This window comes from Ochotona curzoniae, unplaced genomic scaffold, assembly GCF_017591425.1.
Source record: "Ochotona curzoniae isolate NIBS_2020 unplaced genomic scaffold, NIBS_Ocur_1.0 contig_2210, whole genome shotgun sequence".
NCBI lineage: Eukaryota > Metazoa > Chordata > Mammalia > Lagomorpha > Ochotonidae > Ochotona > Ochotona curzoniae.
The window spans coordinates 16,694,571-16,721,594 of record NW_024465369.1 but is presented as its reverse complement, the minus strand read 5'-3'; the positions used below and the strand labels follow the sequence as shown (position 1 = coordinate 16,721,594).

Sequence of the window (27,024 nt, the reverse complement as noted above, 5' to 3'; positions counted from 1 at the left end):
CTCTGTTACAACCTCCACTGACTAGCAATAATAGAATTCTCTAGGGGTTGTTTAAATTCATGCCTTTATCATTCTAATGCCCAAATCATTCTAATCATTGTTTTTCTCTCAGGCTTACGTGTCTGGCGTACTAATCCTGGATCAGTTTTTGACTATGATCCAGCAGAAGACAACATTCAATCCCGCAGTTTACACAAGCTCAACGGTATGTTGTGCTATAAAAAGCATAATTTTGCCAGCACCATCAACTAGTGGCCCAGCATTGCTGATCCTTAGGCTCTCAAGTTCCTTTCCTCCAGGACTTGCCATTTGGACAGGTGTTTTGAAATAAAAATGCATATTAGTAAAAACTATAAAAAATTTCAAACTGTCATATCAAATCTCTTGAAAACTGAAAATGAAGAGATAGGCACAAAGGCTAGCTTACTCCCCAAACATAGGCCAAAACAGGAAGCCCAGAACCCTATCTGGGTCTCCCACATAGCACTTAGGGACTCAAATACTGGCACTATCACCACTGCGTTCCACTGGAGTACGTCAGGAGCTTGGGGCAGGACATGGACCCAGGCTCTCTAGGCATTGAGGCATCTCAAGCAGAGGCCCAGCCACTTTGCCAAATGCCTGAGCCTCCAACACATCTTTTAATTCAATTTCCCATAACTTTCGAAGTAGCCTCCTATTGCCGGTCCTAAAAGGAGTTTTCCATTCTACAGACGGAGAGCGGTCGAATCTATGGTTACCCCTACATGCACAATGATCTGCCAACAATATTATAGGCACACACACAAACACATCTAACTTAGAGAGGACTTTCTAGAAAAGCCAATGTTTGGTATGAATATTACTATCTGTTTTTGCTGAATGCAGAAAATGGGCAGAGTGGAAAGAAACAGCTGCCAAGGACAGACAGCCTGTCGGACATGACACCTGGTGGCACTACTTCCATGACACCCTTTCCTTTATTTAAGGCTCCCAAGTATGTATTCCAAGAGTTTGGAGAGCTCTAGTCATAGAAAACCACATAAAGCAATGCTCTGCAAGTTAAGAGCCGTGATCCAATGACTGGTAAGCATTACTGCCACAGACCTCCTGGCTGCATCTCTTCTCATCACCTCTCTTGCAGTCCAAGCCCAGCGCAGGAGCAGGGAACAGTCGCGATCTGCCAGTGCACTGAGTATCAGTGGGGGTGAAGAGAAGTCTGAGCATTCAGAAGGAGCCAACCACTACCTCTCCACCTACAGCGAAGGGGGCATCTTCTCCACAACCTCAACAGGTACAAGCCCCTGATGCTGACCACGAGAGCTTGCCCATGAGGCTTACAGATAGCTCTGTAACACCTGATTTGCATTGAAAAACAGATACTTTCTTCAAATGGGAGGACTGGAAATGTGAAGTTACATAAAGCTAAATGTTTTTATTTCCATTAATTTTATCAAAGCCTCCCTTCCTTGTAAATCATTGTACTTTGACATAACTTAGTAGCAGACTTATAGGACCAGCACAATAGACATTAAAAACATGTACTTCCATGCAACGCAAGTTAGAAAAGTGTAGTAAATGGATGGAATCTACAGCATAAAAATGTAACAATTTAGTTGCAGTAACAAAGTTTAAAAACTCACCTGCTGTAATTGTCCACAAGAAAATTTAACAGGTTCACTTATAGCTGGTATAAGGCTGTACCTTTAAAACTTGTTTGCTGTAACATTTTTGACATGCAATATACTTTCACATCCCCACACCGCCAGTACTTGACTTTAAAAAAAAAAAGTTTCAAAAGCAAGCTCACAGAAATCTTTTAACTACAGGTTAATTTCCCCAAAGCCTGAATCAGCCAGGAGCTCCATAGCGGTGTCACCCAACATTTAGGCCATGTTCCCTAACTCTCCTAGGCACACTGGCAGGGCTGCATCAGAAGCTGAGCGAGAACTGTTAGAGTGACTGTAATCTGATGCACCACAATGTTGCCCCTGACACCCAACCCCTGCTTATTTTTGCTAATCTGCACAGTTGCTATTATGCACTTAAGGCCCATTTTGATTCCATGGGGCGAAAAATACCTAATATTCAGACTTCTAGTATATGCAACATAAAAATTTAGAATGTTCCGCATTCAGGCCAGTAGACTTGACATTTTGATGACATTTAGCTTTGTTTTCTGCTTGCAAACTGTTTGCTCCTTTTCAGCTTACAAACACGTAAGAACCACGGAGCTCCCCCAACAGCGGTCATCGTCAGTTGCCACCCAACAGACGACATTATCCTCTATTCCGTCCCACCCATCCACTGCCGGAGTAAGTAGTTACTAACTTACCCAATTCATTCTTGTTTTTCAGTGTACAGAAACAATCGTAAGTATTATGGCCTGTTTTTTTAAATGAACTCTTATGCTTTTCCTGAAACATGTCTCAAGTTGATAGGATCTTCATTACCAAAACTAAATTAAGAAGTATTTGCTGCTTAGAATCCCTGAAGAACGCACATAAAAATACACATACTTACATACCTGCCATTATATCTTAGGTCTCCTATATTGAAATACTAACCAAATCTAATGTACTTGTCCATAATGCCATCAAGACGGTTTTTGGTAGGATGACATGGCATCAAATATGAACAGATAATACAGAAATGGCCCCCAAAAGAACAAGTCAGAAAGAAAGGAGTAAGTCAGTAATACTTGCATGAATTTGGGATACCAAGTTTACCTCTTCAGTAAAGTTTTCAATGGAAGAGGCAAATTACAGAAGGAGAAACTTTTTGGGACTGGGAAAAGCTTTCTTTAGCAAGTTTCAAAATGGAAGTGTTAAAGAATAGACCAAAAGATTTGACCACAGAATTTTAAATGTTTCTACAGTCAAAAGAAACATCTCAGTCTAGAAAAATACTTAACAGTGTACCTAACAAAGTATCAGTACCTCAAAAGCATACAGTATTCCACATTATTCCTCCCCCCTTCAAATTGAATGATATGGAAGAGTATGAATAGTTTTTGGTAAATATGGTCCAAAAACTTTGCTCATCAAGGCTAAAAAAGTAATCACTGGACCTGTCACTTTACCTTTACTATCATCTAAAGGAAAACACTATGATGTTCACTATAGTGGAAGAAAAAAAAATAGGAAAACTATCCAGAGAAATGGAAATGGACAAATAATTTATATTACTAAAAAGTCTCTCAATCACATTTTTTGGAAAGGCAGAAGGGGTGTTCCCATCTGCTGTTTCTCTCCCATCCAGACACCCATAAATATCCTGTTGGGGCTGAAGCCAAGAGTTAAAGCAGGCTTCCCACATGAGTGGCAAGCCCAATCACTTGAGCTACCATCTCTGCCCTCAGGGTGTGCACTAGTACAAGGCTGGCACGAGAAGCTTTCTTACATAGAACGTAGGCATCCCAATTAGCCTTAACACCAGCCTTTACAATTCAATATTTAGTGCTGTAATGAATAGCTTTTAGGAACTGGTACACTCTTTAAATTCATAAGATGAGCCAAGACATGCCAAGGATAGTTGAAAACAAAAGGGTAATATAAGGGCAATACGCATGCAACAATATCTTGGTTTGGATCATACCATAACCGAGTATTTAATCACTGCCACAGGTTTTCCAAGTGACGACACCATCTCACATCCCTAACAGTGTTTCACAAGCATTCCAATTTCTCCACAACATTGCTAACTCTTGTTAAGTCTTTTTGACAACTATCAATATTCTAGTGTGTGGCTTCTCTTATGGTTTTGATTGGCAGTTCCCTAATGACTAGGTGTAGCATGCTTTCAAATGCTAATACTTAAGGATAAGGAAAAAAAAAAAACTTCTCCAAAATGTTTTTTGGGGGGTAGGGTGGGGAGGGTTTGGGTTCTCTATATATAAAAATATAACCATCATCCCCCCTACTCTGTCAGACACGATCGCCAGGTATTTCCTATCTGTGGTTTTATTTTCTTGGTGGCGGCTGCACAGTAACTTACCTTTGCATATTAAATTATAAGAGATCTTACATGTTTGGGCTGTTATACATCTAACACATAGTATTCTTCTTTCCATCCTCACAAAGAAAATTTTCCGTGCCATGTATGACTACATGGCCGCTGATGCAGACGAGGTGTCCTTCAAAGATGGAGATGCTATCGTCAACGTCCAAGCTATCGACGAAGGTTGGATGTACGGCACAGTGCAGAGGACTGGCAGGACAGGCATGCTCCCTGCCAACTATGTTGAAGCAATTTAGTTAATTTGCAGTCAGCAAAAACTAGTCAGTAAAGACTATCACTCATTCTCAAGGTGCCCAGTGATTTTTCTTTGTCAATCTGTTTAGAATAGCACCATCCCCAATCTACTGACTACATTTATATGGGCTCTAAAAATTCTCCAGTAAAACAAATGCTACTTATTGGAATTGTATCTTCACTTGCTGGACTTGCACGTAATACTTTTGAGACACAAAACTTATGTTCTTTCAAAACTTCCACCAAAATCTCTTCTGGGGATTTTAAGGTTTAAAAGCTTTTACAATGTTATATTAGCAATCCTGTACAAAAATGTTTAACATTATTATGACGACTCTTAAAATGAACAGGTCAAACATACTAATGCCAAAATGACATACTCTTTTCTCTGCTTTGATGGATGCTACTACCGGTTTTATTCGAATTCAGTTAGAACCAATAGAAAATAGACTTGTAATTAAAAAAACTGCAATAAAATCTGTAATTCTGCAATAAACATGGCTAAATGAACATTTTAAGTGACTTTGGCATGTTCCAATCAAAACTTCAATAAAGCATATCCCTTAGACAAAATCATGTGTAGACTTTAAAAAACGTTCCTTCGAAAACGTCCATACTTGGCTCCACTGGTTATCCTGCAGTTTTAGAAGTGGACATGAGGTCCAGTCCTAAATTCAAAGAGATGTTCCTTACGTACCCAGCACATCAGCAATGTGGTGAGAAGGTTAAGTAGAAACACATCCATTAATCGCTGAATTTGTTTAACATCTACCCAACCTAAAAGCAACGATCTCCATAGTAATGCTGTTACTTACCCAAACTTGCAAATGTGTGTTCCGGAGACTCACCAGGGGTGGTGCTCTACAGAGACACGCATCTACTACCCCCAACACAGTGCTAAATGCTTTCTTGTCCATCACTTGGACAAGAAAGTGATGTCTGTTCCGAAATTAATGTTCCAAGAAACGGTAAACAATGCCGAAGCATCCTATTGCTGAAGACGACCACTGTCGTTCCCAATGCTTCTACTTTGGCTTAATCTTAGTGATAGTCTAAGGTAAACTAGACAACAATCTCATCATAGGCTTACCCAAGCTAACTTTGGGAACATCCCAGAGTTTAGGCACACTTTGCAATTCCTATCACATAAACCTTTCTTAATCCTAGAATTTTAAAAAAGCTTGGCAAACTTTTTCCTCTAAAACAGAATCTTCTTTCTAGCAGCCTGCCTCAAAAACGACCAGCTGACAGTTAAAATCTCATCAACCCCAGCCCACCAAAGACCTCCAATAGCTTCACATACTAGTTTTAACATACCTTATAAAGAAGAAAGAAATCAATATGGATTCAGTCTTTTTCTTCTCCTAATTTGCTTTGTGTCCATGTTGTCAATGCAATGACACCAGGGTAAAACAACATGCATTTCCATCTTGACAGATTCTCAGGACTGTAAGGCTACGAAGTAGCTCAGTTAACTTGATAATCTTTTAAGAAAGTAGGAAGGATGAAAATGTAGGTCATAGCAAAGCCCAAACACATAAGGATGTTACAGGTTGTATTATACTCCACTGCCTCTCAAATTTTAAGTGCTAATACCCAATACTTCAGGAGGTTGACTTCATTTGGAAATTCATCACAAATATATAGGGTAATAAAGTAAGGTGGATATATGGTATCCTTTTAACGAGATACATTCCAGTGCACAAAGGGAGAAGTCAAATGAAGATAAAAGCAGAGATTGGGACAAAGCTTCTACATCCCAGCAATACACACTCCCTACAGCGTGAAGGCAACAACCTTGACAACATATCTCAGCATCTAGTCACTGTAGCACTTTTCCTGTAGCGTCCCCAGTCAACCAGTACAATACCTTTCAATACAGTGTTTTTCTTACTTACAAGTATGGATGTAGGGCCAGTGCAATAGCCTAGTGGCTAAAGTCCTCATCTTGAATGTGCCAGGATCCAATATGGGCGCCAGTTCTAATCCTGGTGGCCCTGCTTCCCATCCAGCTCCCTGCTTGTGGCCTGGGAAAGCAGTCAATGATGGCCCAAAGCCTTGCGACCCTGCACCTGCATGGAAGACCTGGAGGAAGTTCTTTGCTCCTGGCTTCGATTGGCTCAGCACCAGCTGTTGTGGTCACTTGGGGAGTGAATCATCGGACGGAGGATCTTTCTCTATCTCCTCCTCTCTGACTTTCCAATAAAAATAAATCTTTAAAAAAGAAAAAAACACCAAAAACAAGTATGGATTTACACATCCATAGAACTAGGCAAAGTATGAAGCTATCCAAGAGCTTCAATTTAGAAAGACATAAAAAGGCAGAAGGCTATGAATGGCTCATGTTCATGTGCAGAAGGGACACAATGCTCACTTTATACTGTATTTGGATTGTGCTATCATTATCGGTTTTAGGTCTCACTAAACAAAATCAGAACACGAAAATTAAACAAAAACAGTGAGCATCAGAATTTAGTTTTACAGTTTTATTTCAGGTAAAAGTGCATTTCATTAAAACTGTTTCAAAATCCAGTTTTAACAGGCAAGCAGTAACAATCAACTTTCACTGAATCATTCAAGGTTTTACTGAGGACCCAACAGACTCTCCCTCCCTCAGCACAGTCACAAATGAACCAGAAGTAGTGTGGGACTAACTGCCTCAAACATAGTATATAAAGCAGTATACACTCAAAACAGACCACACCCATCCTACTCATCTTCTAGTGGAATTAGCCAAGGAATCAATCAGTATTCACTCATTGAACTTAATTTGTGAGACATATCAAATATAAATACTTTGTAAATGTAAAACTAAGTTCTCTTTAGATTTCACCAAGTAATGGAGATAAAAATACTATGTCAGTCAGTCAGTCTTATTCTAAGTGCACTGTAAGTCAAGGATGTGGACACAGACAGCATTTAGGACAGGTTGAATCCAAATGACAACTCACTGATAGAAAGCCAAGTCCTACATTCCAACTTATCTCACAGGCGATGTAAAGACCCCAGCGCCAAACAATTCCATTAGACTATCAGTGTTCCTTAAGATCACAGAACATTAACACTTCAAGACTTAAAAGATATACCAAAAACTGTATTAACATCTCCTAGTGTATCTGCACTGACACAGTAGGACACAAACATAATCAGAGAATCCTTTTATAAATGCATTCTAGGCGGGGTAACAGAAATTAAAGAAATCAAGACCTGATTCTGCCAGTGAAAACTCAATAACCAACTGGTAGCAAGCACTGACAAACTCTATAAAGGAACAGACAGTATTTTATACACTCTAGGCCAGTCAGACCGATCAATTTTACATTACCAGGAAGGCATTATAAAAAAAACAAGCAAATGAGTATGACATTCCGTCAATAAGAAAATTCTGAACAATTCAATTTTGTCCCAAAATATCACTTTACTTTCTCCAACTACTTAAAATATGTCAATACTGACATTTTAAGAACAAACCGACTCTAGCTTACAACCCCTGCTCTGTAACTTCATGCCATCCTTTGGTTTCTATTCTCAAAACTGATTCTACTCTTCACTCCAAATTTCTTTTAGATAATTTCTGTTCTTTAAAAGTAAACCTTTTCAGACAACTGTTAATTTTATAATGGAATTTAGTACACTATATTCTACACTTCACTTTGAAGGTAACCAACTTCCAAGCTGTTTGTCATAATCAACAAAATACTTTTTGTTGCAAATTACTTACTACTCTGGGGAGGAAACCGAATATTAAATAATGAATACTTTCAGCAATTACTTAAGGTATTCATAAACATCAACTGTGGTATTTATACCATATACGATTAACTTCCTGGATGATGGGCCACCAACTTTCCTCAAAGCATGTTAACACTGCTGCTTGTCCATATAAGATGATGTAACTTCCTTATATTTTTTGCTCACTCTGCCTTTTCTTTTTATTACTCTGCAATACTTTTTTCAAAGTTCAACAGGCAGTCTGTCAGAGTCTGAGACAGAAAAGAGCTATCCAAATGCCTGCCAAGAGCCAGGACTGGGCGAGGCCAGCCAGAGCCAAGGATGCCATCCTAGTCATTATCTCCTGCCGAACAGGGACACAGCACATGTGGTAAACACCCAGGTCCCACCACACAAGGAGGCGGCGTGGGTGGGAATTTCAAGCTCCTTGCTTTCAGCCTGCCCTTTGTGGGAAGTGAACCAGCCGAGGGAATTTGTGTTTCACTTAAGTCTGTATAACTTGGCTTTCAAATAGATAAATCTAAGAAACAACAACAACAAAAACCAAAGCAGCTCACTTACATCCTTGGAGTGCCTAGGCAATGGAACTTGGTTAAGCAGTGAGGCCTCTGCCACGAATGAGATGCCTACAGGCCCATCCCAGGCCAGAAATAGCACCTAGTCTTTTGAGAAATGAACCAGTGGATAGGAACTATGCCATCTAAACAAATTTAGGGCCTAACATGATGGCTCAGTCGCATAATCCTCACTTCACAGGTGTCAGGAATCCATATAGGGTCCAGTTTGTGTCCCAGCAGCCCCACTTCCCACCCAGCTCCCTGCTTATAAGCCAGGGAATGCAGTAGAGGATGACCCAAAGCCTTGTGACCCCATACCCAGGTGAAAGACCTAGAAACTCCTAGCTTTGGATCGGCTCATGCTTCTGCCAGTGAGGCCAGTTGGGAAGTGAACCAGGGACTGGTTCCTTCATACCATAAATCTGATCTGCAATTCCAATAAATATATCTTAAATTTAAAAATCAAAAATCTCAAAGAGAGACAATTTTCCACCATTTTGCTGAAACTTTCAATCTTAATTTGAAAACTTCCAGGCTAATTTGTAACTCTAATCATACCTTGGAAGAAAAAACACAGCCTTCAACTGTACACTAAGGATTTCAATCAGCTAGTTATCTTAGGCCTCTCTACTACAGAGCCTACTGACCCTCTGCAAGTTTACTAGTTACAGAGCCTTCACGTCTCAATACAGACCTGCTGAATCACAACCTGCATTTTCAAAAACCAAGTCTGAGAATTACTGCTAATGTTTGTGTCAAGCGCGACTTTCCTAACGACTTAGGGACAAAACGGATGTGAGCTGGGACAAGGAGCAGTCAAGCCATACACACCCACAATGGCTCTTGGTAGCCTCTTGGCCTACCATTTTCATTCCTTTATCACCACGCCAAAAAACAAAACAAAAAACTGTAAAACTTCACCACTAGTTCCAATTTGCTCACTATAATTTTTCACATTTTCATGATTCTTATATATGTAACATAAGCCTCATCTTTGTGCTGTAAGAAAACAACAAAGAACATTCAAAGGCAATGTAAGAAACTTGCATGCAACATTTTCAAAGTCAAGAGCTAAACGAAAGATCGCCCACGAGCCAGGACTGAGCTAGTTTTGTCAACATCTGTCATGTGAGTACAGGGAACGGAATCCCTTGCACTGTTTTTCCAGGCACAACAGCAGGCAGCTAAGACAGAGGCAGGAGAGCCATACCCTAATGGGATGCTGGCGTCACAGTGAATTTACCCACCAAATAACACCAGCCTGTCAATTCCATTTTTGACTGCATCATTCAGTATTATAATATGGCTCATTTATCCTATTTGCAAATGAAGACTAAAATCCCATAATGTAGGTATTGTTAATGCTGGGGTCACCTAAATACTGAAAACTTAAATCTATTAAATACAAAATAGATTTCAGATACTAGCAAGTATACAGTGACACAGCACTATTCTTTTTAAAATGAATAGATAACATTTTTTAAAAAAAGTTTTGTTTTAATAGTGAAATAATAACTTGGGGCTGGCTAGAGAATAGTTACCCTTTTTGCTACACAGGAATCATTAAGGGAAAATTTTGAAGAAAAACTGTAATCGAAAATAAGGTGCCTCAAGTATGTACTTATCAGAACACTCAAGATTTAACAAGCTAGCTTTGCAGCCAAATACTAAATGAAACACACAATGTTCTAATTAGTTGCTGTGCTTCTAGCAAAACTACAAATTTAAAAGTAAACGTTAACAATTTTGATTTTCTACTATGCTTAAGTGTCCCAAGAATTTCATTCATTAAGCATGGTTAGTTCACCCAAGCATTAAGGCATATAGTAGTCCTTACTCTGAGCTGCGTTAAAAATAACCTGCTGGGCCGGGCACAATAGCCTAGTGGCTAAGTCCTCATCTTGCATCGGCTGGGATCCCTTATGGGTGCCAGTTCCCATGTAGCTGCGTGCTTGTGACCTGGGAAAACAGTAAAGACTGGCCCTAAGCCTTGGGACCCTGCACGCACGTGGGAGACCCAGAAGAAGCTCCTGGCTTTGGATCAGCTCAGCTCTGTCATTGCGCCACTTGAAGAAATGAACCAACAGATGGAAGCTCTTTTTATTATCTCTTTATCCTCCTCTCTGTAAATCTTTCAAATAAGAAAATAAATTAAAGATTACTATAAAAGCTACCATTCTAACTAGGGGTTAGGTTTTGAATAAAGTCTGAAAAAGAAGTTCCCTCACTGACAGAAAGTGAGATATTCTCCAGTAAAAAGAGGAAACAGATACAGGAAGTCAGGCACTAATAGTAAGTTGGTAAAAATTACAAATGTTTTAATTATATACACCCTCTTTTTTTAAACCAGGCAAAACATACATATAAAAAGAACAATTTTCAACTTCTTTCAAGTTTACTTTTAGGTATAGATGAGAAAAACAATTTTAGACTTCTTATATAGTCCAACTTGCAATGAAAATAGACCAACTCTCCATAAGAAGAAATGGAATGGAACACTGTTTAGTGGGCAATATCCTCTTCCAAACAAAATGGGAGGGGAGGGCTACGGGGCAGTTAAGGATATGCTGTCACCTAACATTTTCTAATTTTGGTCATGTTACTAGTTCTAGATATGTTAGAAAATAAGCTCATCTGTTAACTAAGACTATTAGCTAAGTACAAAACTATTTGCTGTCTTATCTGTAGATACAGAATACTACAAGTATCTGTAACGAGCCCAGGAGGCACTTCTGTCTCCGAAAACTCCGTATCAAATATATACAAAAATTCTGTCAAATCAAAGAAGCTATTCACAAAAAGCTGCAGAGAATTCATGCAATTAACAAAAGCTGAGATTTATAAATTAAAAATATTGTTTTCTATACATAATGTACACAAAGTCATGCATTTAAGAACAAATACTATTGTTTTTAAACAGTAAATTTTCACAGGCACATTTTGCTGCTCAAGTATTTGCTAACATAAACTAGCGAAATCTGAATATATTCTGCACTACGATTTCACCTCCAGAGATGAAACCTCCTGGTATCTTTCTCCAAGACTGTCCAGGACTGACATTTGCAGAAAAACTACTCGGCGTCTTTTCAGATGTTACACAAAGAAGAAATTTAAATTTCAGCCCCAACAAATACAAATAATTTGTAAAATCAGTTCATCAGAAACTCAAAAATTTTTCAGTTTTACTTAAAACATTGAGCATTACATTATTTCAGTGGAATACGCATGAGTTGAAGAAAGTGCAAAATAAAATGAGTTTCACATCTCAGACATTTCAATTTCTTGACAACAACACAGCAGTCAGAAAGATTACACTGGGGGGTGGGGGGTGGGGACACACATAATGAAAATACAAATTTGAGCTTTCATAATGGTAAATCATTGTCTCTTGGTATTTTAAAATATTACCATCTTTGCAAAGTCTGAAATTGTGCTACACCACTGAGTCTGACAATCAAGAAATCGGTTGATATTTTAAAAATTTCAGTGTGTTCTTGAAATACTAAACAGAATTTTCATGGGCTGTTGACTTCCAACGTGACTGCAGATTTTTTATTATACAGTTTGCCATACTACCAAGTTTCTCGTGCATTTCAAATAGTTGGCTTCCTGAATAATTATGCAGATCTTCTGAATCCAACTGCAGGGCAAGAGCACTGATCTGTGCCATGAGATTTTTAGAAAATGGAGGTTCTAAAGTAACAGGATCCATCAAGTCTGAAAGAAAGCATACCGCAAATAGCACATCAATACTCAGTTACTGAGACTGCCATTCACGTTAATGAAGTCTAACTGTATAGATTTCGAACAGAACAGGTTGTTACCCTTTTCTAAAAGAACAAGGTGATAAAGAAGTCCATCACACATTATTCTTTCTAATTCAAAAAAAACACAAGACTAGTTCCTTTTTCTTTTAGTAACTGTAGCAAGCTACCCAGCTTACATTCTTATTTGAGACCTTACTGCACTGCAGGCTGCCACACACACACACACACACCACTGCACAAGTCATCGTCAGAGTAAAACCAAAAATTACCAAAATATTCCAACAGTGAGCTATCTTTTCAATATAACACAAATATATCAGAATATACCTGATGCAAGTCTTTCTTCATCAGATTTATTTTCTATGCCATTCACTGTTCTGTCAGAAATATCAAAAACTGGAATTTCTTCAAGTCCATGAGATTTCATCTTAATTACACATTAAGAAAAAAATCAAAAGTTAACATTTAATAGGAATATAAATACAAACACTGAAAACATGTTCAAAAGCTCATTGTAATTACTTAGCTTACCTTGTGAAGCTATGTTCTCTAGTAACTACACAAAACTGCATCGCTAATTATTTCCTCAATAAAAGGGTCACAAATTTCTATTTCATAGAGGCCAGAACTATAGCCTATTGGGTGAAGCTGCTATCTGAATGCATCCCACATGGGCACCAGGTTCATATTCCTGGAAGCTTTCAAATGCCATTCCTGTTCGTGGCTTGGGAAAAGCAGGATACAACCCAAGTGCCTGGGCCTCTGCTGCACATCTACAGGGCTCCCGCTTGTGGCCTTTCTTGAGCAGTTCTGGGTGCTGTGGCTATATGGAAAATCAATCAACAGGTCAAAGACCTATTTCTTTCAAACAAAAATCTTAAAGAAGTTTGTATTTCATGATAAATTTCTCAGTCACTGCTAAAGTTGAGAAAATTACATTATTCCTACTTATACCAATAAGGAAAAGAGAATTCTATAGCTGCATTTTCTATTTAATATATTTATTTTAAACAACATAACTTTCTAACTGTTCCAAGCGCCTATGGATGATGATGAATGAAATCCTGTTAAATTGTTCCAGGCATGAAAATATATACACATTTCAAACAAAACTGTATTGAAAAAGAAAACTCACTTAAGCAAAAATTTCTATATGAATGCTCAAGCAGCAATACATATATTTTCAAAATATATGAACTAAGATACCTGGCAACTTCCAAACAACCTCAATATGGCATATGTACTGGACCCATTTTCAACCTTACAACAGCAGGAAATTCTGATATGCTGAAACAATGACGAGTCTTGACAACAAACTTTAAGGGAATAACAATCAAAAGCTAAGGTTTGGGCCTGGCGCGATGGTGTAGTGGTTAAAGTCCTTGCCTTGAACGCGCCAGGATCCCATTTGATCGCTGGCTCCAATCCGGTGGCCCTGCTTCCCATCCAGCTCTCTGCTTGTGGCCTGGGAGAGCAGTCAAGGATGGCCCAAAGCCTTGGGTCCCTGCACCCGTGTGGGAGACTTGAAGGAGCAACTGGCTCCTGGCTTCGGATTGGCTCAGCACCAGCCGTTGCGGCCGGTTGGGGAGGGAACCATCGTAAGGAAGATCTTCCTCTCTCTCTCCTCCTCTCTGTAAATCTGCCTTTCCAATAAAAATAAAATAAATCTTTTAAAAAAACACAAAAGGCTACGGCTTTATCACCTAAAAGTCCAGAGTACAAAAATCCACAGGAAAGAACACTGAACGGGCGGGAGGGGGCCAGGTTGGAAAGCCAAATGTTAACAGTTGCTGGGGTAAAACATTAGCCTTTGTGATGGCTCTCTAACTCTACAAAGCTAGTCAAACTCAGTACTCATAAAACAAAAATCCTCAGTGCATGCACACCAACAAGAAAATATTTCAGAACCTCAACTCTGAATCTACGACATCAAAAATTACTAGTATAGCTGTTTGCATTTAAAGCAGTTGCATTATAAAAAGGTGTGAAACAGATTAATTTAAAATTAAATATTCGAACAAAATTTACATTTTAGAAATTCTAATACACAACACAGGTTTTCATTTATCATAATTCATCAGTGTCTCTGCTTTGGCTGATGTTCTGTTAATCCAAAAACAAGAAAAACTTTTACATATATTTTCACTAGAATTAACAATCTTGATTTCAACTTCATCTTGAAAATTGTTATTTGTGCACACATTCTAAGGAAAAAAATGATACTAGTGGGCATCTATATCACAGTACTGCATCCAATACATTTGCCAAGTTTCTGTAAATGTTTAGATTCACACAGATTGTGGCAGTAGCACACAAGCTATGAACCAAACTGAATGAGATTAAGAGAATAGAATTCAAAGGATCAGACAATTTAAAAATCAAATTGTACATTACAAAAATAAAAAAAGAAAAAAATCCAGTGTGGAATTTTAACAAATTCCACTTTAATTATTATTCAAGGGGAAGTGAAGTACTACATAAAACGAGATTTTAAAAGCAGCAGTAAATAGTACAACTGTATTACCAGATCATGTTTTTGTGATTAATACTTCTGTTTTTACCTGTTGCTCATGATAAACTCTAAGGGCTTTTTTCACATTGGACACTTTTGGAGAACGTATAGGAAGAGTTTTTATTTCAGAAGCTGTGAGAGTACTCAAATCACCAATTGTTTTTATATTCTTGGCTCTGATGAGCTGTCCCAGACCTCTTGCCCTGAGGAAAGATGAGAGAACAAAATTACAGCTTGTGTTAATTGTGAAGATTCAATCCAGTTGAAAAATTGTCCACATAAACTCAATATAACTAACTTTTTATTACACTCTTGTGGCAGGTGCATGGGGGGATCTTCAACACAAAAAGGGCCGGCACTGTAGCCCAGTAAGATACCACTTGACAGGCTAACATCCGACATGGATGCCTGTTTGAGTACTCTCTGCCCCACTTCAAATCCACGTCCCTGGTAATGCACCTGCTAAAACAGTGTAAGATGGCCCATGAGCTATGGCCCTTGAAACTACATGGCCGACTCAGAGGAAAACGGGCTCCTGGCTTTGCCCTGCCCCAGCAAGAGCAATACCTTAAAAATTCCTTATGCAAAATGTGCATTATAAAAAATTATGGATTTTCAGCCTCAAACTTAGCTTAAGCCATTTTTATGAACTTTTAGTATTAGTTTTGTATTAAAATAAAATTTGAATCTGATTAAGTCCATGTGGTTTTAGCCACAACATTGCAAACACATTAAGCCTATTGTGTGCCTCCTGCTCTACATATTACTTAAAGACACCTTTAGATCTTAATATCAACTTACTATTTTTGAAATGTTATGTAGAAAGATATTGGCTTATGCAGAGATATTTATGCTGCATTTACCGCTCAGACAAGATTTTTCCTAATTCATACCACATTCCATGTTCCCTTTCTACAATTCCTAGACACATTATTTCCATGAGTTTGAGAAAATTTCATATGCTACTAAGGATTATCCTACCATAAATAAGTCTTCTTAATAATTCAATGAAACATAATTATTTTAAAGCACCAAGGTATGGTATTATCTAGTCACAAGCATTTAAGCTGCCAAGACTGACAATGTCAAGGACAGAAGTTTTAACTAAAAGCAAACATCCTGGGGAATAAGTTTTATATATATCAATATTGTACTTTCACATGACTTTAAGCAGTTGTGTACTTTTTATGCACTAATCCTTTTGCAATAAGGCAGAAATAGCATATAATTCATGGTGTCTATATTAAGATCAAACAAAGTGGAATCAAGATGGCGGAATAGGGTAGACACGTTTAAATGGATGGAGAAACATTTAATTAGGATGAAGCAGAGAGGACACATTCCAGGAAACAGGAGAGGACACAACAACAGCAGAGGGGTACCTGGAGACTGACAGACACAGGAAAGCAGCAGACACAATGGTGTGCTGCAGTGACTGATACACCAGCAGCATTCAGCTAACAGCGATCTGAACTCCACCAGCAACCAGGTGGAAAGGGACTTTAACTGGGAGCTTGGGAGGTGAACCCAGACAAAGAACTGTGTCCTGCTGGTCCGTTTGATTTGACCAGGAGCGGAGACAGAGCAGCAGATCCCTGACAGGCAGTGCAAGAACAGGGTGGATTTCACAGCACAGTTAGCACCTCTAGAGCTGAATTGGGCGTCATTTTGCGTAAGAAGGTAAACACAAGGGAAAGGACTGCGCATAAGCTGAGCTGGGAGTGAATTCTTTTCTGACTCAGTGAACTGCAGCAACACGGCATTCTACAGGTCCCACCCGAGACAGGTCTGGGTAGCCCTCAGAATTGATGGCCAGCAGATCAAGAACTCTAGTAGCAGTATGTCAGACACCATTTTACACACTGTGGCAAAAGCTTTAGGACTGCAGGGACCAACAGTGAGCGGCACATGTGATCAGCTTGCGAGAACTCACCGAGTTCCGTGGATTGCACTGGTCCCACAGGAAAAACAGTATCAACTGTGGCATCATACAGGTCAAAATAGGTCCGTGTGGCACCCAGACCTAACGTCTAACAGGTTCCTGTAAGATCAGCGCCACCAACAACCTAGCTATATAGGTCACCTGGTGTCTCCCTAATCCTGGGACCTGCTTCAACCAGAAGTGGGAGAAAGGTTGCACAGACAATAGTGCAGCCTCAGCACAGTATCACAGGAGGTGGAGATTGGTGACCCAGGAGTTGAGGCTACAGAGTTCTTTGTGGAAATCTAAAATAAGAACTCAGACCTTGAACTCGCTGGAGGGTGTGGCACAACTGGCTGCAAGCAAAAAGTTGTGTATCAACTGCAATAAGTAAAATCAAACTGTAGACCTGTGGGTGACAGAGCTTAGAAACCTGCCCCAAGGAGAAGATTCTGCTAACCAGAAGTACAATGACCAAGAGCAAAACCCTATGCCAACCTCACAATTAACTCGGGAAGAGAAAATGGGGGACACAGAATTTGGAAAACTCATTTTAAAGCTTCTTATCAACAATGAAAAGCACATACAAGAGTTCAAAGAATTTAAGGAATATTTTACACAAGCAATAGCAGCAGTAAAGCAAATCAAGGCTGCTATATCAGAAATTAAGAACACAGTAGAGCAAATTAAAAGTACAGTGGAGAGTCTCCAAAGTCGAGTCGAATGAAGCAAGCAGAAGAATTGGAAGAACTGGACAGGATTAGAAGTTATTTCCTGTCACCAAGAGGAAACAAAAACATGGAAGCAAGGCTGGATCAGGCCAAAAAACTTTTCAAGAATTGAAAAGACACTATTAAGAGTTCTGGGAGTTGCAGAAGGTGCAGAAAGAGAAACTCGGATTAAAGGTGTATTCAATGAAGTAGTAAGGGAAAATTTCCCTAATGTAGAGAAAGAATTGGGAAACAACATCCAGCAGAGGTACAGAACTCCCAACAGGGTTGACGAAAAGAAGTTTTCACCAAGACACATCATCAAGCTCTCTTCAATTGAACATAAGGAAAAGATCCTTAAATGTGCATGTGAAAAAATAATCAATTGACATATAAAGGAATGCCAATTAAACTCACAGGATATGCTTCACAGGCAACTCCTCAGGCAAGAATGGAATGCAGTTACATATTCCAGATTCTAAAAGAAGAAAATTGTTGGCCCAGTACAAAGTACCCAGCAAAGCTTTCTTTTGTCTTTGAAAATGAAGTAAAATTCTTCCACAGTAAAGAAAACTTTGAAGACTCTGCCTCTTCCAAACCAGCCCTACAAAGAATACTTCAAGATGTTCTCTTGACAGAAGAGAAATAGCACCAAACAAAACCAAAGGCAAATGGGAAGAACAGCCCAGTAAAATGATAACAGAGGGCCCGGTGTAGTGGCCTAGCAGCTAAAGTCCTCGCTCTGTCTCTCCTCCTCTCTGTATATCTGACTTTCCAATAAATAAATAAATCTTAAAAAAAAAAAACTCTATTAAAATGATAACAGAAGACCAAACCAATGAACAACCCATTCCTAACATGACAGGACCAAATTACCACCCATTCATATGAACCCTGAATATAAATGGCTTAAGCTCAATCAAACATCATATCTTAGTAGATTGGATTAAAAAACAAAGCCCATCTATTTGTTGTCTAGAAGAGACACATTTCACCAATAACAATCAGCAGAAACTATATCGCATGGGTTTTGATGTTTTCTGTTAGTTTCATCTCTTCAAAACACTTTCTTCTGAGTACATTCTTCAATGACTCAAAGATCACACAGTAGCATCATTTTCTGCAAGAAGGTTCTTGATTTTACTTCTTCAGCTACATGTTAGTCATTTAGTAGGATGTTATTTAACTTCATAGTTATGTTAATTTCTTTTTTCTACCTGATGCTGATTTTGTTTTGTGGCTTTTTATTTAAGGGGATGTATAATAACTGTGAAATGGAGACTGTCAGATCTAGTACTATGTCATTTAACTTCATGGTGTTCCCTGATGTTGATTTTGTTTTGTGGCTTTTCATTTAAGGGGATGAGTAGTAGGTGTATAATGAAGACTGTCATATCTAGTAACATGTTATTTATTTAACTTCATGGATTTATAAATTTCTATTTTTCTTTCTATTGCTGATTTTGTATTATGACTTTTCATTTGAGGGGATGTACAGTAGCTGTGAAATGGAAAACTAACATATCCAGATGTGAGGATACAATGCAGTATGCATTTCTATATCCAGAAAAAACATGGACTTACAATGAAACTATTTGTTATATCTTGACAAAAGGAGGCTGGACTCTCTGCCACTGTCCATGCCCACAATGATGGACATATGGGTGTGTATGAACTATACTTTAGTAATGTTAGAGGAACTAGATGGGGGGGGGGCGCGAATTGGGGAAAGGATAAGGAAATTAGCAGGAGCTTATGGAACTGTATCATAAAATGATAATGAGAATAATAATAAAAGTAAAATGTGAAAAAAATCAAACAAGATAATACATACAAAAAGTATACAGAAGATAGTCGGTTACAGAGAGATCCTCTACCAACTGGTTTATTCTCCAACTGTGAACACTGAGCTGCGCAGGACTGAAGCCAGAAAGCACACCTCTGTAGGTGGCAGACACAACAACACCTGAGGTTGTTTCACAGATACGTGCAATAGGAGAAAGCTGGGATCAGAAGTACAGCAAGCTGGAATGAAACCAAGGCCTCCCAAAGGGCAACTGAACTCTTGCCAAGTGCCTCCTGCCTCAACATTCATACACAAATTACATTCATCATAAATTACGTCAGGATAAATACCTCATTACCTAGTATAGCCTACCTTCCAAACTATTTTACAAACTTTATTTTCTTTAATTGCTAAAACATACTGTGGGTGCTGGCAATTTCAGTATAGTAGATTAAACCTATACCTGCCAGCCTCCCAAATGGGCACAGTTCAAGTCCTTCCTGCCTTACATTCCAATACAGTTACCTGTTAATGTGCCTTAGGAACACAATGGAGAATGGCCAAAAGTCTAGAGACCCTGCACCCATATGGGAGACAAAGAAGCTCTCAGCTCTGGATCAGCTCAGTTCATGCTGCTGTGGCAATTTGGAAACTGACCCAAAAAATGAATATCTCCCTTTTAAAAAACAAAATAAACAAAAAGCAACACACAATGTGTGTGAAAGGAGTAATGCGAATTGCTTCTAAAGATAAACACCTTGATTACCCAAGCATTCCCCTTACACAAGGAGCCACGCTAGAATATAAGCCATAAGCACTTACCACATGTTTGATGTAATCTGAGGTAAAATAATGTCAACTGGTGCTGCACAGTTCACCAAAGCTGGGTAAACACATTCTGTTGGGCATGGAATGGATTCTTTGGCCATTTCTGTAATCTTAGAATAAATTTTGAAAACCATTACACAGAGGTCACCAGAGCAAACATGAAAATATAAAGTTACATGAAAACCAAAGCACTTCTTACTAAACACTTCTTTGAGCTCTTAAATTTAGGGCTACGTGATCCAGGGGACAGAAATCCTCTGATTGAAGTGGTATTATGCTAGACAGAAGGAGAGAAAAACAAACTCAGAACCCTAAATATAATTTTACAACATTAACAATTAAATCTGCAATTCCATTGAAATTTCAAAGAACATAAAAGAGAATAAAACCAATTACCTCGCCAACTAGAAACTTGATCACTACTGTCTCTTACCCTCCAGCAGTCAAAATATACCAAAATATACCAAAATTTGTCCTACTAAGACAAATTTTGCACATGCAATCCTCCGTGCGTATTCATAAATACCTAATTTTAGGGCTTACCTTAGACTGTGAGGTGGGTGACATTTTAATACTTTTTGCTATGGGAGAATTATTTGAAGAATGGGACCTAACAACAGAGCATCGTCTATCAATGTCATCTGCCAATCCAGCTTGATATATTGGATCTGCAAAGGAGACACGGCGAACCTGAAAGCACAGGTGAGACTTTCAAAAGCAATACCATAAACTCCCATTACCAGATTACTGAAAAACATCAACTTGGAAGCAATTTCACCATAGGCCAACTGCATGAACATCTATAACAGATTACCTCTTAAGACCAAAATTCATTCTAACTAACTATATTGTAAACTACCTTTGCCTAAGATAAAGCTAATCGTGAATCTGGGATAGCGCAGGAGCCTAATAAAACTGCATATGCTAGCTGAAATTATAGCATTCTTAGAACTTCATGATTAATTAAAAAGAGTAAAAGCCAAAAAAAAAATCTAAATTGGCCGTTAAGTACATCTCACTAAGAGTATCAAAGTTACAGTAACTAGGCAGCAATTTCCATCTTAAACATGGTTTGAGATCAATTTGGCCTAAACTTTTCAGTTAATGTGATGTAATGCCTCTTCATCCAGTTATATAGAAATACACAATAGAGCCTTTTTTTAAAAAATGATGTTTATTTCAAAGGCAGAGGGACAGAAAAAGATCTTTCATTCACTGGTTCACTCCCCAAATGACTTGTACTGCTGTCCTCAGTGCACTCGACAGGAGGAGCAAGCTAGCAAAGAGCAACCTGGACTCGAAGGGGCAGAGAATGCCTACACTGCAGCTAACCTGCTGCACAACATTCTTATGTCATTAACATATTTATGCAGGTCTCTTAGTAGAAACTGACCACATCACATTCTTCTCATATTTGCCTTAGAAAATTACAACATGCTGTGTTCAACTGGCAAAAGAAATTAAGCAGAAAAAAATGAAGTTCAATTCCTTTTGTGACTTCTACCAAAAGCACAGACCAAAAAGGCATTTCTATACCAAGTTTGTAGGAACATCGTCCTTTCCTCTTTCCAATGAGTGACAGAAGTAGAGTGTGCAATCCATTCCAATCCGAAAGAATAATGAAGTACAAGTTGTGTGGTGACAGTATGCAGGTCAGCGAAGTGAAAAGGTAGCTGAGGATTACACAGCATCTACACTCAACAAGCACAGTGACAAAATTCAATGGCACAACAGTCCGTGCAGACACCGCACCAAAAGTATTGATCACAATGCTAAACTTGGACAAAAACTGCAAAGAAAATTCTTGAGCAGGAAGCCAAATCCCACCACGCAGGACAGAAAAGGGGCAATTGTAAGGAATACACAATGGAGATGATGTAGGAATACCATATAATGACACATACAATATATATAACTGATTAAAAATCACTAAAGTATGAAAATCAAGTTCTATGAAACAACTTGTATAAACAATCTAAAATATACTGAAAAAATAAACTTTAATAACTACCAAGACTCACACATTAAAAACCTCCAAATCCATTAAACTAGCCTCCAAATAAGGAACAGGAAAAAAACCCCTCATGAACAGCTAAGTTTCCAGTATATCCTACAAAGTACAGGAGTTCTAAGTTAACAGGTACAGATTCAAAAGAGAAGTTATGAAAATAAGCTTGCTGAGGAATGCTGACTTGTTGAAGGACCACGCTATTATAATATGGGGGAAATTATTGGCAGGGAGGAGGAATGGGGAGGGTGGGAAGGGGTATCCTCGAGTCTTTGGAACTTTATCATAAAAAACATGTATACATATGCCTGCTGAAAGCAACAAAATCAAATGTTTGTGTGTGCCTAAGCATGTCACCTGCAGTAAAAAGCCCAAGCCTTTCAAAGTTTACTGAAAAGATTAAGTGCTTAGTGTAGTGGTTAAGATACTTGCCAGGTTTCCTACATGATGGGTTAAAACCAACTGCCTTTTCAACCTTTTTGCTGATGTGCTGACTGTGAGCAGAAGTTGACGGCTCAAGTGACTAGGTCCTGCCACTTCCACACGTACCCCTGGATTGAGCTCCCAGCTTCCAGCTGCATCCCAAGCCACTGCAGCCAACTGGGAGCCCATAACCATCCAGTAAGTGGGAAAACTGAGTCCAATTCAGAGACACAAATCGCAATTTAAAAAGGTAAAAGTAAAAATTAAAAATGTCAAAATAACACCTTCTGAAAACATCTACAAGACAAATCCAACTATTTGGGAACCTTAATTCTTGTTTTCATTTATCAGCGGCAGAGAGCGACCTCCATCCACTCTCGGTAAATGCTCACAACAGTGCAGGCTGAGCCAGGAGCTGGGAATGCAGTTCAGGTTTTCTACAAGGCCGTCAGAGTGCCAGGGAACTGAGCAGTTACCTATTCTTGCATAGTGTGCCTTCCCAACAAGCTGAAATTGGGAAACCAAACTAGGACCCAAACTCAGTCACTCTGACACAGGATGCAGCCACTCAAAACCTGGGAGTCAGCTTTCATCTCAACCTCTAGTCCAAACTCCAGCCATTTTTTTTTTTCCATTTCTACTTATTATTCAACAAATCACCAATGAAGCACTAGATCAGAACTTAAAAGAAAACATGCAATAACCCCAATTTCCTTACAGTTTTCAGTGCAGTTTAGTCAGTTTTATGCAGGAGATGGCAGTGTAAATAAACAGATTAAAAATGAAATCACATCTAGAAACTGAAGATGAACAGTTTAAGCTATCTTTAGACAAAGTCTGCAGATGGGTTTACATACACATTTAGAGTGAACAGCACACTACCCAAGCTCATACTGAAGGCCGCTCCATCAACAGCAATCAGTATTGCCTAAATTCCTAAACCTGGTTTCCAAAATGACAGGAAAGATTCAGACTTGTCCTAGGTTTACCAAAAGGGAACAATGTGTACAGCTGCCTTAGTATCTTTAAATGTTAAATCTGCTGGAATAGCCCAAATGGCTCATCTCCTCTTCTCGACACCTTCATCTTCCCTGCCCTTTCTCCTTGCGCAACCACGGCAAAAACGAATCATTATAGCACCCTATAATTCACCAGGTATCTTGATAATATCCCAACACAATACCTAACCCTTTATTATACAATCATTCTACTTACCTTATTAACAGGCGAAGAGTTCTCATCCTCTTGGGGTCTTTTTAGTGCCCTCTTTAAAATACTAGTGGATGGAGAAGCCAAGGGTGACCACACACACCGAGTCTGCATGCCACTGGGACTTTCATTTGCTGACAGGAGTAAAGGATCGCATTCCCTTGGTTTTTGAGGCGATCCATTATCTTCTCTAATCAAGTCAGAGACCATTGTTTCAGATGTCAAGGACTGGAATGATTCGTCCATTTTATTTGAGCTTTCATGAACTTCTGGTAAAATATAATCTCGTACTATAATGTGCCTCTCTTCTAATTTTGTGTCTTCATTATTGACTTCATTATTTACTACATTATTTACTTTCTTATCAAGTTCCTTATTTACTTCAGTTTTTTCAGAATCAACCTTTTGTTCTTCGGTATTCATGGCTGGTGTTCCAGGAACAATCCTGTCAGCTCCTATATTCATTTCGTTGTTCATTTCAGTTTCTTCAGTCTTTGAGGTTGCTACAGTCATGTCCCTGTCCTCAGCTTCCCCGACAGGCTCAGTTTCAGCGTCCACATCACTGCTCACCTTTTCATCACAAGTGTCCATGTTGGTATCTGCTTCTCCAGAGGGGCCTCCATACTCCTCTGTTTCATCACTTGTTTTATCACCTCCTCTGCTAACAACAAGTGCCTGTTCAGGAATCTGGCCTCGAGCATCATGTTTTACAGGAATTTTATTATCAGAAAGACTAATATTCGAATTGAATTCCTCAGTTGAAGCTTTTTCACCATTCAGTATTTCAGCTGTGACTGCTTCAAGTGCTTTGCTTGTTTCATTATTTTCCGTTACTACCACCTTTCCAAAAATTTCAGTTTTGGTGTTCTCTTGCTCAGAGGAGATAATTTCACCTTTACCATCTTCTCCATCTAGTGTCACATCTACTTCCTCTGGATTAGATTCTGCTAGTACTTTACACTCTGTGCTCTCATTAACAACGTTGCATTTGATTTGAGAGTTGACTTCCAGAGTATCTTCTTTGGTCTCTAAAGAACATTTCTGTTCAATGTCTTTGGGATCACTTAGACATGGTCCAACAGTTCTAAATTTCTTATTCGCTGGTTCTTGGCTTTTAAACGTTTCCCCTTCAGCAGAAATAACACTATGATTTTTCTCAAGACTTACAGGAGAAGGAATAGATTCTTGAATAACACTGTCTTTCAAGTTAGAGTGAGGCAAAACTAATGAATCATTAGCAGTATCAGTTTCTTCCTTGAGATCAAAGTGAAAATTTACACTGTGTTGTCCCTCTAACACTTTTACTTTGGAATCCGAACTAGAACTTTCTGATACATTTACAGGTGTTTGTACATCTATCTTTTCTACATCAGTCATCTTTTCATCATTTTCAGTATTCTTTAAACCAGTTATTGATTTCTCTTGTGACTGGGATTTTTCACCACAGCAATCACAACCTTTTGATTTCCGCACTCTCCTACTTCTCTTATGTTGGCATTCAAGAGTTTGAAGACTTTTTTCAGAAAGCAAAGAACTATCTGATGTCCCTACTTTTGATGATTCTCCCAAACTGTTATCATCATTAGACTCACGCCTATGCAGTCTCTTACTGGCATTTCTAGTCCTTAGATTTGATTCTGGCAAAGGTGGACTTGCACATTTGGTAGGTTTATTCTCCTCTTCGTGTGTATTTGATACATCATCAGAAACATGCAACAAATCTGAGGATTTTGCAGAATCCTGAGGAATTATACTGTCATCTTTTTGACAAGTTGGAGAGTTCATATCTGAATTATCTTCTGAGACTCCTTTACTATCATGCATCTGAGTTTCAACTGTCACACATTCATGTTTTACCATTTTCTCTTCTTGATCTTCAATGTCAAGACTGTCATTGCCTTTGTTTTTCCATTTTCCAGATCTCTTCTTTCTAGAGCCTTCCTCTTTTGCCTCAGAACTATCAGATTCTGAGTTTTCAATGCTGGAAAGCAAGCCCTGAGAGGCTCTTCTTGTCTGATAACGTGTTCGCCCTCTGAAAGGTTTCTCAGAGGATTTTTCTGCAGCATCCTGGGAAACATCGCACTCTGAAGGTATATTCTCAATGTCTGACTTTCGTTTATTTTGGTCAATTTCACTGGTAGCACTGGTTTCCCCAGAAATTTTCTGATGTATATTGCTGTCTTTGTTAGTTGTATTTTCTTGTGCAGCTTGCTCTGAAGCCAGTTTTTGTTTTAGCAACACATCCTCTTTTACATGAAAGGGACTTTTTTGCAGAGTTTTTTCTTCTTCTTTACTACGCTTTTCCCTTTTTTGATGATTATTCTCTTTATCCTGGCTATCAGCGCTGGATTCTGCCATGTCGGAACGCCGTCTTGATGATCTCCTAAGGGTTTTTGGATTTGGAGTCACGTGAATCTGATTATCCTCATTTACCATCTGATCTGCTGCTATTACTGCAGGAGGGGTGTTTTCTTTGGAATCCAAATTAATCCCTGCATTTTTCTCTTCTACAGTGCTACTTGCCAATACTGCATTTTCTGCTGTAGATTTAAGCTTAGAATCTTCATCTTCTGCTCTATACTCAGAAGGACGATAATCTAATACACATTCGGTTTGATTGAGCAAACCAGCAGGATTATTTTCTGAAGTTATTGCACCTTCAATAGATTCCTGAGTGTTTTTCTCTTGATCAGACCTCAATAAGGGCTTAGACCTTTTATTCCCTGACTGTTCTGCTTTACTCCACCTCCGGCCAGATCTCTTAATTCCATTCACTAATTTATCAGAGTCACATTTTGAAGCAACTTCTCTTGTCTTTGTTCTTGATGAAGTATCTGTTTTATTCATATTTTCCTGATTATTTCTCACTGAAACAGATGACGACATATCATTCAGTGGGGAAGGACTAAAAGGTCTATTTTCTGAACCATCAAATTTCTCCAAGGTAATGAAACTTTGCCTGCGACTTGTAGGCTGTAGAGGAGTTCCAGACACGGTGGTGTTAGAAATGGAGCCACTACTGGCAATGAAAGAACTGTCTGCATTAGGTTCACTTTCAGTAGAGATACTGTTTGATGAACTTAAAGCTCCTTTCCTGCCATCATTGCTAATGCTGGATATTTCTGGATTGCTTTCATTAATACAACTATGTTCCTTATTCGAAAGGGGAGCCTTTGGAAGATGCTCATCCGTACCACAGTTTCCCATAACATCTTGAGGCCTGACAATATGACTCTTCATTTGCTCCTCCTGCACAAAAATGTATATGTATATAGTTACAGCTTAACCAGTAAACATTGTCACTTTACAAGAAAATTTATTGTTAAGATTTAGTAGTT

The 27,024-nt window shown here is 38.8% G+C and overlaps 2 protein-coding genes and 1 long non-coding RNA gene across 6 annotated transcripts in view; 1 reads left to right on the top strand and 2 right to left on the bottom strand.

The window, feature by feature from the left end:
- The window catches only part of NEB (nebulin), a 189,642-nt gene extending 184,903 nt beyond the window's left edge, over positions 1 to 4,739 (top strand). For both annotated transcript variants that reach the window (XM_040971562.1, XM_040971563.1), the window contains 4 exons: positions 113 to 205; positions 1,124 to 1,273; positions 2,188 to 2,294; positions 4,062 to 4,739. In XM_040971562.1, the coding sequence (XP_040827496.1) occupies positions 113 to 205; positions 1,124 to 1,273; positions 2,188 to 2,294; positions 4,062 to 4,235 (524 nt within the window). In that variant the 3' untranslated portion in view covers positions 4,236 to 4,739. The remainder of the gene's footprint in view (positions 1 to 112; positions 206 to 1,123; positions 1,274 to 2,187; positions 2,295 to 4,061) is intronic.
- LOC121150600 lies at positions 2,221 to 6,179 on the bottom strand. Its single transcript, XR_005883004.1, has 3 exons — positions 5,551 to 6,179; positions 3,976 to 4,216; positions 2,221 to 2,469 (listed from the first exon to the last, which is right to left on the bottom strand). It is a non-coding gene; the product is annotated as an uncharacterized LOC121150600 (long non-coding RNA).
- Positions 6,180 to 10,946: 4,767 nt separating this feature from the next.
- The window catches only part of RIF1 (replication timing regulatory factor 1), a 65,596-nt gene continuing 49,518 nt past the window's right edge, over positions 10,947 to 27,024 (bottom strand). For all 3 annotated transcript variants that reach the window (XM_040971559.1, XM_040971558.1, XM_040971560.1), the window contains exons 30-36: positions 23,693 to 26,935; positions 20,590 to 20,736; positions 20,246 to 20,323; positions 20,041 to 20,156; positions 14,851 to 15,004; positions 12,617 to 12,716; positions 10,947 to 12,239 (exon numbers count right to left, since the gene is read on the bottom strand). In XM_040971559.1, coding sequence (XP_040827493.1) covers positions 12,025 to 12,239; positions 12,617 to 12,716; positions 14,851 to 15,004; positions 20,041 to 20,156; positions 20,246 to 20,323; positions 20,590 to 20,736; positions 23,693 to 26,935 — 4,053 coding nt within the window. In that variant the 3' untranslated portion in view covers positions 10,947 to 12,024. The remainder of the gene's footprint in view (positions 12,240 to 12,616; positions 12,717 to 14,850; positions 15,005 to 20,040; positions 20,157 to 20,245; positions 20,324 to 20,589; positions 20,737 to 23,692; positions 26,936 to 27,024) is intronic.